The sequence below is a fragment of the Diceros bicornis genome, chromosome 11 (genome assembly GCF_020826845.1).
Source record: "Diceros bicornis minor isolate mBicDic1 chromosome 11, mDicBic1.mat.cur, whole genome shotgun sequence".
In the NCBI taxonomy this organism is placed as follows: Eukaryota; Metazoa; Chordata; class Mammalia; order Perissodactyla; family Rhinocerotidae; genus Diceros; species Diceros bicornis.
In genome coordinates this window covers 64,658,939-64,671,242 of record NC_080750.1, presented here as the reverse complement: position 1 = coordinate 64,671,242, position 12,304 = coordinate 64,658,939, and the positions used below count along the sequence as shown (strand labels likewise).

At 39.2% G+C, this 12,304-nt stretch overlaps 1 protein-coding gene across 3 annotated transcripts in view; it reads right to left on the bottom strand.

The window, feature by feature from the left end:
- Window positions 1–12,304, bottom strand: part of KIF13B (kinesin family member 13B) — a 196,265-nt gene that overhangs the window by 124,944 nt on the left and 59,017 nt on the right. For 2 of the 3 annotated variants that reach the window (XM_058550415.1, XM_058550416.1), the window contains exons 2-4: window positions 6,599–6,659; window positions 3,691–3,783; window positions 2,127–2,307 (exon numbers count right to left, since the gene is read on the bottom strand). In XM_058550415.1, the coding sequence (XP_058406398.1) occupies window positions 2,127–2,307; window positions 3,691–3,783; window positions 6,599–6,629 (305 nt within the window). In that variant the 5' untranslated portion in view covers window positions 6,630–6,659. Of the gene's footprint in view, window positions 1–2,126; window positions 2,308–3,690; window positions 3,784–6,598; window positions 6,660–10,790; window positions 10,804–12,304 lie in introns of all 3 variants that reach the window. The other variant, XM_058550417.1, reaches the window with a different exon arrangement.

The window sequence follows — 12,304 nt, the reverse complement described above, 5'->3', positions numbered from 1 at the left end:
AGGATTGGCAGATGTTAGCTCAGGGCCAATCTTCCTCACATAAAAAAAAAGAATATTTGTTGATGGTGAGATTAAAGTGACTCTTATTTTATGTAACAATATTTTCTACTGATTTGGAATCTTTTAGTGCCCTAGGATCAACCACTAAAAACTTACTTACCACAATAAAACTCTATATAACGTAGACATAGAACAAATATTTGACTTAATTCTGACCTCAGGATACATGCTATTATAACTTTTCCCTTTCATTTTTCCCTTTTCTTAAAGATAATGTAAACTGTATTATCTCCTAAGGAAGCAACATAATTACATTACTACACTTAGTAGATGCTGAATTAATAAAATTAGTATTTGAATAACAAAACTAAGTTCTCTCAGTCTTTCACTGAAAAGGGATCAGTTTTAGAGTTTTTAATCTATTTACTTCAACTCTTCAGAAACACTACAAAAATCCTCAAGAAACCTTAACCTTCATGGGAGGACAACAATAACAACAGCTAACACTTATTAAGCACTTACTATGCACCAGTCAATGTTCTAGTACCTCAGGTGTGTCATCCCAGTCTATCTTCACAACAACCCTCTGAGATATTAATAATATTATCATTCCCCCTTCTGTACAAATAAAGCGTTGAAAGCATAAGGAACTTGCTCAAATGGTAACAATTAAAGGACCTGGATCCAGAGCTAGGTGAAGCCAAAGCCCATGCTGTTAATTACTAAACCATACATGGACAAACATATAAGAAATTACCAAAGATTATAAACAAATTGAAGATATAGTTTAAGCTATTTCACACAAGCACTGTGGAATGCAAACACAAGAATGAAGTTAGCTAAGAATTTCTGGAAAAAGTACATCTGAGCTAGATCTCTAAGAAAATGATGGTCTTCACAGAAGTGAAGATGCAAGAAAAAGTATTCAAGGTAAAGCCAGAAAAAGGACAAGGGCATGATATTCAGCAAAATGTGGGTACGTAGGCCCTAACCTTCCCACCTCTGGCCTCCTTTTGTTCTCTGTTTTGACTGCCACACAATACTGCCTTCCAGTCATGCTGTACAGCTGGGTCACTCTCTAAACAAGTGACTTCTTTACACCTCCATGCTTTGGCACAGGCTGTCCTCTGTGCCTGAACGGTTCTCACCTAACTTCTCAGTGGACAGACTCCTACACAGCACACAATTCATCAAGCACCCTCTGTGGAATCTTCCCTTTTCCTCTCGGCAAAGATACTCATTTTAATTGAGTATCACTATGATTCACTGCCTCTAAGACCATCTTTCCTTGATCATCTTCTTCATCCAAATATAACACAATGTCCCCTCGTTGTCTTCCCAGCTTTCCGTAAACCTCAGCTCATTTGGCTCTTTGACCTTCTGAACACTGTTTTTACTCAATAAGCCACAGGCTGTGGTTATTATCTGTTTCTCTCTCTCCATTGCTGCACTTCCTTAAAATCTGAACTCAGAGAACTCTGTGCAACGAACAGATTTCCTCAGATACCTTATCTTCCTCATTAGGTTCAGCTATGATTGCAAAGTGAGAACAGCAGTTTTTAAGGCTTTCTAATACTTCTGAGCCACTTCTCTTTCAAAGTCTATGCCATGAAATGGGATGTATTTTCCTCTGGGAATCTTTAAAATTAACTATTCTAAAGTCCAGGTTTCATATCTCTGATTATGCCTCTCACTTCACAGCCTGCAAACAAACAGCTAAATTCCACCTGAAATTTCTTGATTTTAAATAAATAAATAACCTGATTGATTAAGGATACCAGTTATCCTGACACTAAGTAACTTAATTTTCATGACATATTTTTTGTTTGTGGCTTTGGATGTATCTGAGACAGGCAGTAAGACCCAGATACGTGCTGCTCCACCACGCTTCCCCCATCTCAGCCCTAAGTTCAGAAGCCCAGGACTGGCTGCAGAAAGCCACTCAATGTAACTAAAAACAAATCACAAAGACAATAACCACATAACTAAACAAAGAGATAACATCACAGAGATAATAACTAGATAAATAACTCTCTACTAGAGTTCGATATAAAAAATGTCACTTAAGTCAATTTATTAAGTCTAAGTCCATAATACTAAAACACTAAAATCTAAAAGTCATTTACCCTTTGGGATCAAGAAGGTCTCTAACTTTTTCATTATAAATTTCCATATAGGACACTTCTACTTTAAAACTCTGCTCTTCATTTTCCTCTTTCTGAGTTCGTTCAAAGAGTCCACTGCAAAGTCTTGGGATTAATCCAGGTTGGTCAGTTGTACCCATCATGGTATAAGATTTTCCAGATCCTAAAAAACGAAATCACAGTTATTACTGTCTCTTTGAGAAGTTTAAATACATAACACTCTTTCCATTGCTCAAAATAAATTATTAGCACTTAGCAAAATGCCCAAACTAAAATAAGAAATATATCCAAAGATAATGATGACACTAATAAATACAGAAGCTTTACTACTGCACATGTAAAAGTCAAAAGTAAACCTCCTTTAGAAAGAAAACAAAAATCTTCTTTAACCATCTTCACACAAAAAAAATTATCTAAAACAACTTAAAAATAGTGAGTCTGAATAGTCTTCTAAAATTAACTGGGAATATCCATATGATGAATACTATTGTACCTGCTCCCAACCACTAATCGTAACACAAAATATATACGCTACCCCTATAGGCCCCAGAGCAAATTATCTTACTACTCTTTAGCAATAGTGTAGAAACCACAGAGTAATTTTCTTTTTCTACTATAAAATTATTTTCTCCACTGCACCAAGAACACATATTCATTAAAGAAAATTGAGAAAACAGAGGAAAATAGAAAAGAAAAATTAAATCACCCACAGTCCTAACTTAAGTATAATACTTTTTCCTTTTTTAGCAGCAGCGATTTTGTAAACATTCTTTTAATCATACAAGTTGCTGCTTTTGTCACTTGACACTTTATCATTATAATAATACCTAAAACTAATATACCATTTCTTACGTTCCCAGCCTTTTCTAAAAGTTTTCACATGTTAACTCATTATGGCAACTCTATAAGGAAGGTCTATAAGTATCAATATTTTACAGATAAGGAAATTGAGGTGTATGTCACAGCTGGTCAGTGGCAGCAGCAGGGCTGGAGCTCGGATGACCAGGCTCAGAGTCCATGCTTCTATACTCACTACACACATTGCCTCTTGAAAATATCATAAGCTCTTTTCCACGAAGAATAGCTTTCAATTGGACAAGCTATACAATATATCCTTAAAAAAGTGACTCCTGGGCCAGCCCGGTGGCGCAAACAGTTAAGTGCATGCGCTCCACTGCCGTGGCCCGGGGTTTGCCGGTTCGGATCCCGGGCGCGCACCGACACACCACTTATCGAGCCATGCTGTGGCGGCATCCCATATAAAAAGTGGAGGAAGATGGGCATGGATGTTAGCCCAGGGCCAGTCTTCCTCAGCAAAAAAAGAGGAGGATTGGCAGATGGTAGCACAGGGCTGATCTTCCTCACAAAAAAAAAAGTGACTCTTTCACTTTAAATAGATTTTCTTTCCTGTTGACCACAGAGGTACAGAAGTCAAAACACTCCTTATCAATCATAACTGATAAGATGCTAACAACATGTATTCCTTTTGGTATTTTCTCTGTTATGATCCTTAAAGCCTAAAAAAATACATATTATTTAACATTACCAGTCTGTCCATAAGCAAAGATACATGCGTTGTACCCATCGAAAGCATTCTGAAGAATATTCTCCCCAAGGCATTCGAAAACATCATCTTGACCTAAAAGAGAGAGAGAAAGAGAAAAAGAAAGGATGTTTTAAGCCAAAACTACATATGAACAATTAAAAAATCAAAAAACAAACAAAACTCTCAAAAACGCACTTTTCTTTTTAGCTTACTCCAAACAAGATTTTTAAACTTGATGCTTCCAAAGGCTTGACTATATGCCACTCAGCTAATGTTTTATTCACTGGGTTCTAGAGTTCAAAACAATCATATATATCAATCTCCTCTCCTTTTCCTCAATGATATATTTTTTTTCATTTGGAAACATTTATTTTTTATTTTTTTAAACAAACTGGTAAGGCAGAAAATACTGTTTTAGAACAAAATTTCAAGTCTCTTCATAAAAAATACAGTTGTGGTTAAATTCATGGGTGGTTTGTTTTGTTTCTGCCACCAAGTGTTTAGAACCAGTGGTCTATGGTGATTAGCAGCAATTCTCCAGGGACTCTTTTTTTTTCTCAATGATAATTTTTAATTACAGGGTCTACAATACACCCCAGCTGCACAAGAGAGGAAGACCTTGGAAATCTTTCTTCTAGCTTGCAATCATGGACATAAATAATAAGGTCAAATGTTCCTCCATAGGCTAAATTAAACACGCCCATAATCAAATATAACCTTTACAAATCATTCAACCTCTTTGAGTCTTGCATATTGCGCTTTGTGAGTTATAAGAAATATATCTCGGTCATTCAGATAACCAAATATATTTCTCATATATATTTGGCCTTCATCCACAGTTCTTGGCTCAAGTCTCCAAAACCTCTTGGAATCTCCTAAGTGTTGAGAGTGACAAAGGTGTCTTTGGTTATGTTAATGAGGTGACTTTTGGAAAGCACCTAAGGATGGGGGCTGGTTGCCAGGACAACCAATAGCGATGAGAGCGTTGGAACTTTCAATCCCACCCCCTAACCTCCAGGGAGGGGAGAGGGCCTGGAGGTTGACTCCGTCTCCAAAGGCCAATGATTTAATCAATCATGTCTATGTAATGAGGCCTCCATAAAAAAACAAAAAGTACAGGGTCCAGAGAGCTTCTGGACTGGTGAACACATGGAGGGGCTAGGAGCGTGGCATGCAAGCTCTGCACCCCTTTCCCCACACCTTGTCCTATGCATCTCTTCCATCTGGCTGTTCCTGAGTTATACCCTTTTATAATAAACCGGTGATCTAGTAAGTAAAATGTTTCTCTTAGTTCTGTGAGCGCCTCTTGCAAATTAATCAAACCCAAGAAGGAGATTCTGAGAACTTCTGATTTATAGCCACTTGGTCAGAAGCACAGGTAACAACCTGGGCTTGCGAATGGCGTCTGAAGTGGCAGGTGGAGGGGGCAGTTTTGTAGGACAGAACCCTTAACCTGTGGAATCTGATGGATCTGAGGCTATCTCCGAGTAGTTAGTGTCAAAATTGAATTGAATTGCAGGACATCCAGCTGGTGTCCACAGCATTGCTTGGTGAGGGGAGGGGGGAAATCCCTCCCCCTCAACAAATTGGAATTGTGATCTGGACACACTTTAAATATAATATGAAAGAACTGGATGCTGTTATGTTTGTTATGCCTTGAATGCTATAAATAGCATTCCATTATGCCTCACTTCCTAATTAATTTGCCAGATTAGTACATCATCATCACATTTCCGACATGGAAGCAATCCTTAAAGTCATCATTGGACCAGCTAGACCACATTAACCTTCACTTTTTGAAACAGCTATAGTACTACTGTTTCTCATGACAAAAGCCAATACAGTATGACACTCAATATTTAAAAGAGATTGCTTAGAAACAGGTGTCATAAGCAGTTATGAATAAAGGAAATAAAAGGCTGTCACTGTAGTCTTAAACCTGTGAAAAGGGGCTTCAGACACTCATCATTGAGGAGCAAATTTAGAGCATGGTATGGTCCTCTCCACTAAACCGTGAAAACAGGGGCCGGCCTGGTGGCGTACTGGTTAAGTTCACGCACTCTGCTTCGGCGGTCCGCAGTTTGCAGGTTCGGATCCCAGGTATGGACATACGCATGCTTATCAAGCCATGCTGGGCCAATCTTCCTCAGCAAAAAGAGGAGGATTGGCAACAGATGTTGGCTCAGGGCTAATCTTCCTCACAAAAAAAAAAGAGAGAAAACAAAATACTGAGAGCTTAAGTGATCTACTCAAAGTCACAGAGGCAGTCAGGAGTAGAGCCTGGAGTAAACTTCAGGTTTCCTTTTCTCCTGGCTCTTCTTTCCTTACACAGAGCTGCCTCTCTAGACCACAGCACAGACATCGAAGGGAATCTAAGAGGCTACTGTGTGCTACTGGTCCCACGCAAGGCCTGGCGATGCGTGTAAGATAACCTCAACCACGTACTCTATTAACCTAACTTTACCATCGTATACCAAGAAAAACACACTGTGACTCTCCCATTTCCCAATAACATAAAAACTCTAATAGCAAAGCCAGAGTAAGTTCTCTATACAGCTTTTATTTTTTTTATTTTTATTTTTTTAATCTTTTTTTGGTGAGGAAGATCAGCCCTGAGCTAACATCCATGCTAATCCTCCTCTTTTTGCTGAGGAAGACTGGCCCTGAGCTAACATCCGTGCCCATCTTCCTCTACTTTATGTGGGACGCCACCACAGCATGGCCTGACAAGTGGTGCATCAGTGCGAGCCCCAGCAGCGGAGCATGTGCACTTAACCACTACACCACGGGGCCAGCCCCTCTACACAGTTTTTAAAGTTACACAAAATAATACTCTGATACTTTATGGAAAAAATATTAAAACACCTTTTCTGTATTATCAGTAGTTAATAGGATGCTGTACTCTTACCTGCATACTTTTCTTTGACAGATTCATCCATAGACCAGAAACAATGATCATATGCAAACACCTGATGAAAAATAAAAATAATAATAGCATGTATTAGGAACAAAACCTTAACACACTTACGATGTTATAAAGATGTCACAACATCGATAACATTGTTCATTAGTGAAGTAAAGACAAATTACTCTCCCACGACGGAAATTAAATTATTTATGGCCCAGTCTTATTGGGCAGTTTTGATCTTTTATGTTTACTACTTTCATACTTAGCACGTTTTTGTGCTCTTTTAAACGTTTTTTTCATTTTTTGGATTTCATGTTTTATAATTTAGTCTCTTTAAGAATTTTAAATGAAATTGTTTTTTAATTCATTTCAGCTTGCATTTCAAACTCTCCCACTTTTAGAGTTTGTTGCCTCACTTCCTGATGACAGATTTCCTCTTGTGCCTTTATACAGCTGTCCCTTGGTATCTGTGGGGGATTGGTTCCAGGGCAGATACCCAAATCCGCAGATGCTCAAGTCCCTTCAGTCGGCCCTCCCTCTCCGAGAATGCAAAACCCGCGGATACAGAGGGCCTACTGCACGTTAGTTTGCAAGTGCATCTGAATTGGGAGTTTGTATTTTATGGTATACATAACTGCCTGTTTTTTTCCTTTCCCTTTGGCCACCTTTACATGACTGGTTACATCGCCACTCCCAGCTACTGAAGCCCAGATTTTGGTCTTCTCAAAACCCAATGTCTCTACTCCCTCCTCTTTACCAAGACATTAGCTCAACGCTAGTGGCCAAAAACTTTTTTTTAAGCCTTCATTCATGTTGGAGCCTCACCCAAATCAATTTTCACAGGTGAGCTTCTCCAGTCCTCAACCGTACATCAAGGCCTCCTTTAATCTGCAAGTGTTGAACTTCCAATCACCTCTGAGAACCTGTGTCTGATCCCAAGCCCAGTAAATATGCCGCTTCAGCTCCAGCTTGCTGCTAGTCCCTGAAGTTACATATGTTGTTTTTTAATATGATGACATGATTTTAATATTTTTAAATATTTTACCCCTCCCTGCTGTGAGTTTGGAGTTGGCAAGAGAATGTTGCTGTGTAAATTCACAAGACTACCTAGACCAGAGATCTAAAAGTTAATTTTTTTTTCCACTGAGGAAGATTCGCCCTGAGCTAACATCTGTTGCCAATATTCCTCTATTTTGTATGTGAGCCACCGCCACAGCACGGCCACTGACAGATGAGTGGTGTAGGTCCACACTCAGGAACCATACCTGGGCAGCCAAAGTGGAGCGTGCCAAACTTAACCACTAGGCCACCAGGGCTTGCCCTAAAAGTTAATTTTTTTAAGAAAGGAAATTAGATTAGGATGGTAAATTAAGTATGTGTGCCTATATTCCCCTCCTACCTGAAATTACCTCAAAATGATGGAGAGAAGGAGGGAAAGGACCAAAAGAGGAAAGAAGAGAGGAAAGGAGAGCAAGTTTTCGAAAGCAAGATTGCTTGCTTGTACCTGGATCAGAAATTGAGAATCCCTGAAAAACAGCTGCAATGAGACTGATGGGGAGCGGGAGGATGGGGGGGGGGTGGCCGCAGGGAGAACACAGGCCAAAACACTGCAGAAGAAGATGGCTGCAAAGAGAAGAGAAGTTCTGGGAGTGTACCAGGAAAACTACTAAATGAGCACAAGAGGACCCTGGGGCACCCCACAGGATGACTGGTTAAAAATACCTTTAAAGCAGGGAAGGATCAGAACACCCATATCTTTGTGCAAAACAGCAGGCAGGGGAGGCATTTGTTCCCTGGGATAGGGCAGTGATGGGGGAAGCTGGGCCAACAAGGCAAGCAGAAGCCCAATGGCTGACAACACCCAAGAAGAGGAGGAAACCCTGGAGCCCAGAAGCTGTCCACCCAGCCACAGACCTATGTCGTAAATTACTAATCCTCAAAATTTTTCCAAAGCTAAACATGTATTTATCAATTGTGTGGCTCACTAGGTAGCAATTCTCCAACAGCGAAAGGAGGAAAAGAAGAAGGAAGATGGAAGGTGGTTCTGAAAGGACTGTGTATCAAAATTTCGGGTAGGGGCTGCTTTTCAAACTACATTTGTCAGCTGTGATGAGAATTATTTCAGCAGGGTGAGATTAAATAAAATGTGAAGCTCAAATTAAGTTTATTCTGTTCTAGCTTTCAATTCTCATCTCTCATAATTTTATTTAACTCGTTCTTAACAAGATTAAGTAGAAACCATCCTGATTCTTTTTTTTTTTTTTTTTGTGAGGAAGATCAGCCCTGAGCTAACATCTGATGCTGATCCTCCTCTTTTTTACTGAGGAAGATTGGCCCTGAGCTAACATCTGTGCCGTGCCCGTCTTCCTCCACTTTATATGGGACGCCGCCACAGCATGGCTCCACAAGCAGTGCGTCGGTGTACACCAGGGATCCGAACTGGCGAACCCCACCAGGGATCCAAACTGGCGAACCCTGGGCCACCACAGCAGAGCGCGTGCACTTAACCGCTTGCACCACCGGGCCAGCCCCCTGATTCTTTTCTTGTAAGCTTAGCTCTTACTTCAACAGTCCCATCACTGTACGTGTGCACTGATCAGAGGTCAGGCTCTAAATAGCACTTCTCTCTCCATTATGATCTTCCTTTTTGTCTTTCTTTTTTTAATTTAGGGATTTCTTTAACAACTCCACTTATTCTCAATTCTAGCAGAGAAGAGCTATCAATAAAGTAACCATAACAATAGCTGATACTAGGTGCTAGGCCCTGCTCACAGGACGCTGAGATACAAGCACAACGAAGTGAAGAATCTGGTGGCTAGCAGGTAGGGGAGCTGGGATCTGAACCCAGCCTCTGAGCCAGTAGTCTGCTCACCACGAGGCTCTCCACCACTAGGCTAGATTAGCTCCATTCCCCAATTATATGAAAGCACCACAGTCTGGTACAAAGTTGGGAACTAATGAACACTTAGTTCTTATTTACTAACCACACTAAATGGTCCTCTTTAAGTTTAAGCAATTTTGTAAATTATTACAGGAATCTTCCAGCCATGGATTTCCTAAAGCAAACAAGCCCTTTTCTTTCCAAATAAACATTTTTCCTTTAAAACTTAAAAAAAAAAACACCTTTTTCAAGTAACAGAGAAGAAACACACATTCATTGTAACAAAGTGAAATAACACAGAAGCATAAAGTAAAAAATAAAGGTCTCCCATTCACCAGGCAGACGTCTCCCTAGAGGTAACCACTATGTTAATAATGTGGTGTTGGTCCTTCCATATTTTTTTATGTCAATACATTTTCTCTAAACATTAAGATACCCCTGAATTAAAACATGAATAGTTTTTAAATAGTCATGTAATGTTTCCTCACATCTTTACTGCAATCTCCAGCCTTTGCTCTATCAAAAAATAAGAAAAAAAAAAAATCCAGCACCTTTTCATAGAAAAGATGAGATAAAACTAATAAAATTAGTTTGACGTATATAAAGAATCAGTGTCATATTAAACTACTAAAAAAATTCTTCAGAATCTCAGCCATGTCTATACATATTTTAGAAACAATAGAGAATGGAATTACTATTCAACCACAGACTCTAAAACAAAAGCAAAACTCCAAGAATGTAGATAAAAATCTGAATTTCCTGAAAAGTTCAATTAACTTCAGAAAATGGTCCATTCAAAAATATAGTCCTTGTGCCACTTTGGCACACCTATAAATTCCTTCAGAGACACAGGAACTGATGCGCCCCACCGAAGTTTCTTTAGAATTGGGGCTCAAATCTAAGATGAAAGCACATTCCCCCGTGGGCCAGGGCAGGCTTCTGTTGGTCTGAGAATGCGTCCCCACCTGTCTTGGGAGCGACATGGATGAGCCTGCCTAGCATGGTTTTGACCACAGTTTGGAACGACCAGTTTCAAGCCAACTGATGGTGAAAGCAGAGCACAAAAGGAATCTGTGTTGTAGCTGCCAGGACACTGGCCAGAATTGGTCAAAATACAAATACAGCCTTTCCATAAACCTCCAGTCTCTCCTATGGCAATAAATGGCTTCAGATTTACGAACAGGTTGGCAGCTTGCATTATTTGTACAAAAGTGACAGAGACAAAATATTTTTGAGAAGAAAATTACCAGTACTACAAAAATACACACATAAGATCTTTACAAGCATCACATAATAAACCAAATCTCTCACCTTTGGCTGGCTTCTGAGTTCCCAAAAGAGATGGCATCGTTGACATGAAAGAAAAGGGAGAAGGTTTAAAAAAATTTTTTTTAGTTTAGAAGACTCTTTTTTTTTTTTTTCGGTGGGAAGATTTGCCCTGAGCTCACATCTGTGTCAATCTTCCTCTATTTTGTATGTGGGATGCTGCCACAGCACGGCTTGATGAGCAATGCGTAGGTCTGTGCCCGGGATCCGAACCTATGAACCCTGGGCTGCTGAAGCAGAGTACACAAACTTAACCACTACACCACCAGGCTGGCCCCTAGAAGACTCTTTCTGAAGGGTAAAATGATAATAAACATCATGTAAATTTTTATTAAGAACACAAAATATCAGGGACCAGCCCGGTGGCACAAGCGGTTAAGTGCGTGCACTCTGCTGTGGCAGCCCAGAGTTCGCCGGTTCGGATCGCGGGCACGCACCAACGCACCACTTGTCAAGCCATGCAAAAAAAGAACACAAAATATTAACTTTGAAATCAAATAGCAATTTAAAATAAAGAATAAATTAATATCTACCTACTACTAGGGTAAAATGCTAATTTTAGAAAACTGGTATCTCTCAGGTAGAAAAAAGATTATCTGAGCCTTGCATAATTTTTACGTTTAATATTTCTGCTTTATGCATTTTGCTTATCCCTGTATATGTCTTATAAATATATAAAAAAAATTCTTTCCTTTTTATCATCTGATTTCATTTCCAAGTAGTTTACTCTGCTTTAATACATCAGCAGCTTATTCTCTATTTAGGCCCTGTTACAAAAAGCGAATTCTGTTCTCGCTATGAAAAAAAAGTTAAATTAAAGGAGCAACTAACTTTTTTCCCAGTGAATTATTACTTACTGAATTACTCACTTATTACTTATTCTTCCAAGCTTACCTAGGTGCTTCTAACCTCCCTCCCTCCAAAACTGTCACTCATTTACATCTACTTGGGGTACAGGAATAAAACCCAATCCAATATCATTTTGAGACAGTTTTGAAACTTAGAGAAAAGTTGTAAGAAAAGCACAAAGAACTCCCTTCACCCAAATTCACCAATTGTTAACATTGCAACAGCTGCTATATCATTCTCCCCCTTCTTCCCTCTTCCCTCCTCTATATATACACACACACATACATTTTTTTTCACCATCTGAGAGTAAGTTGCAGACATGCCCCTTCAGCCCTAAATACTTCAGTAATTCCTAAAACAATGATGTTCACTTACATAAGCAGAGTACAATATCAAAATCAGAAAATTTAATAATAAAAGAAAGTACTTTTGAAACTGGAGTGAAATAGGAACAATAACTGGAGGTTTAGGAATAACTGGTCTCCCTCAGAGGATCAAAATGCCAACTCAAACCTAAAACTTGAACAGAAACTGTACATGGAAATGCTTCCTTTCAATTGTCTATATATCTTCTTGTGTCTTTGTCGCACAGAAGATTTTCTTCTAAAATAAATTTAACGTTTATTTGTATCAAATGATTTCAGATAAGA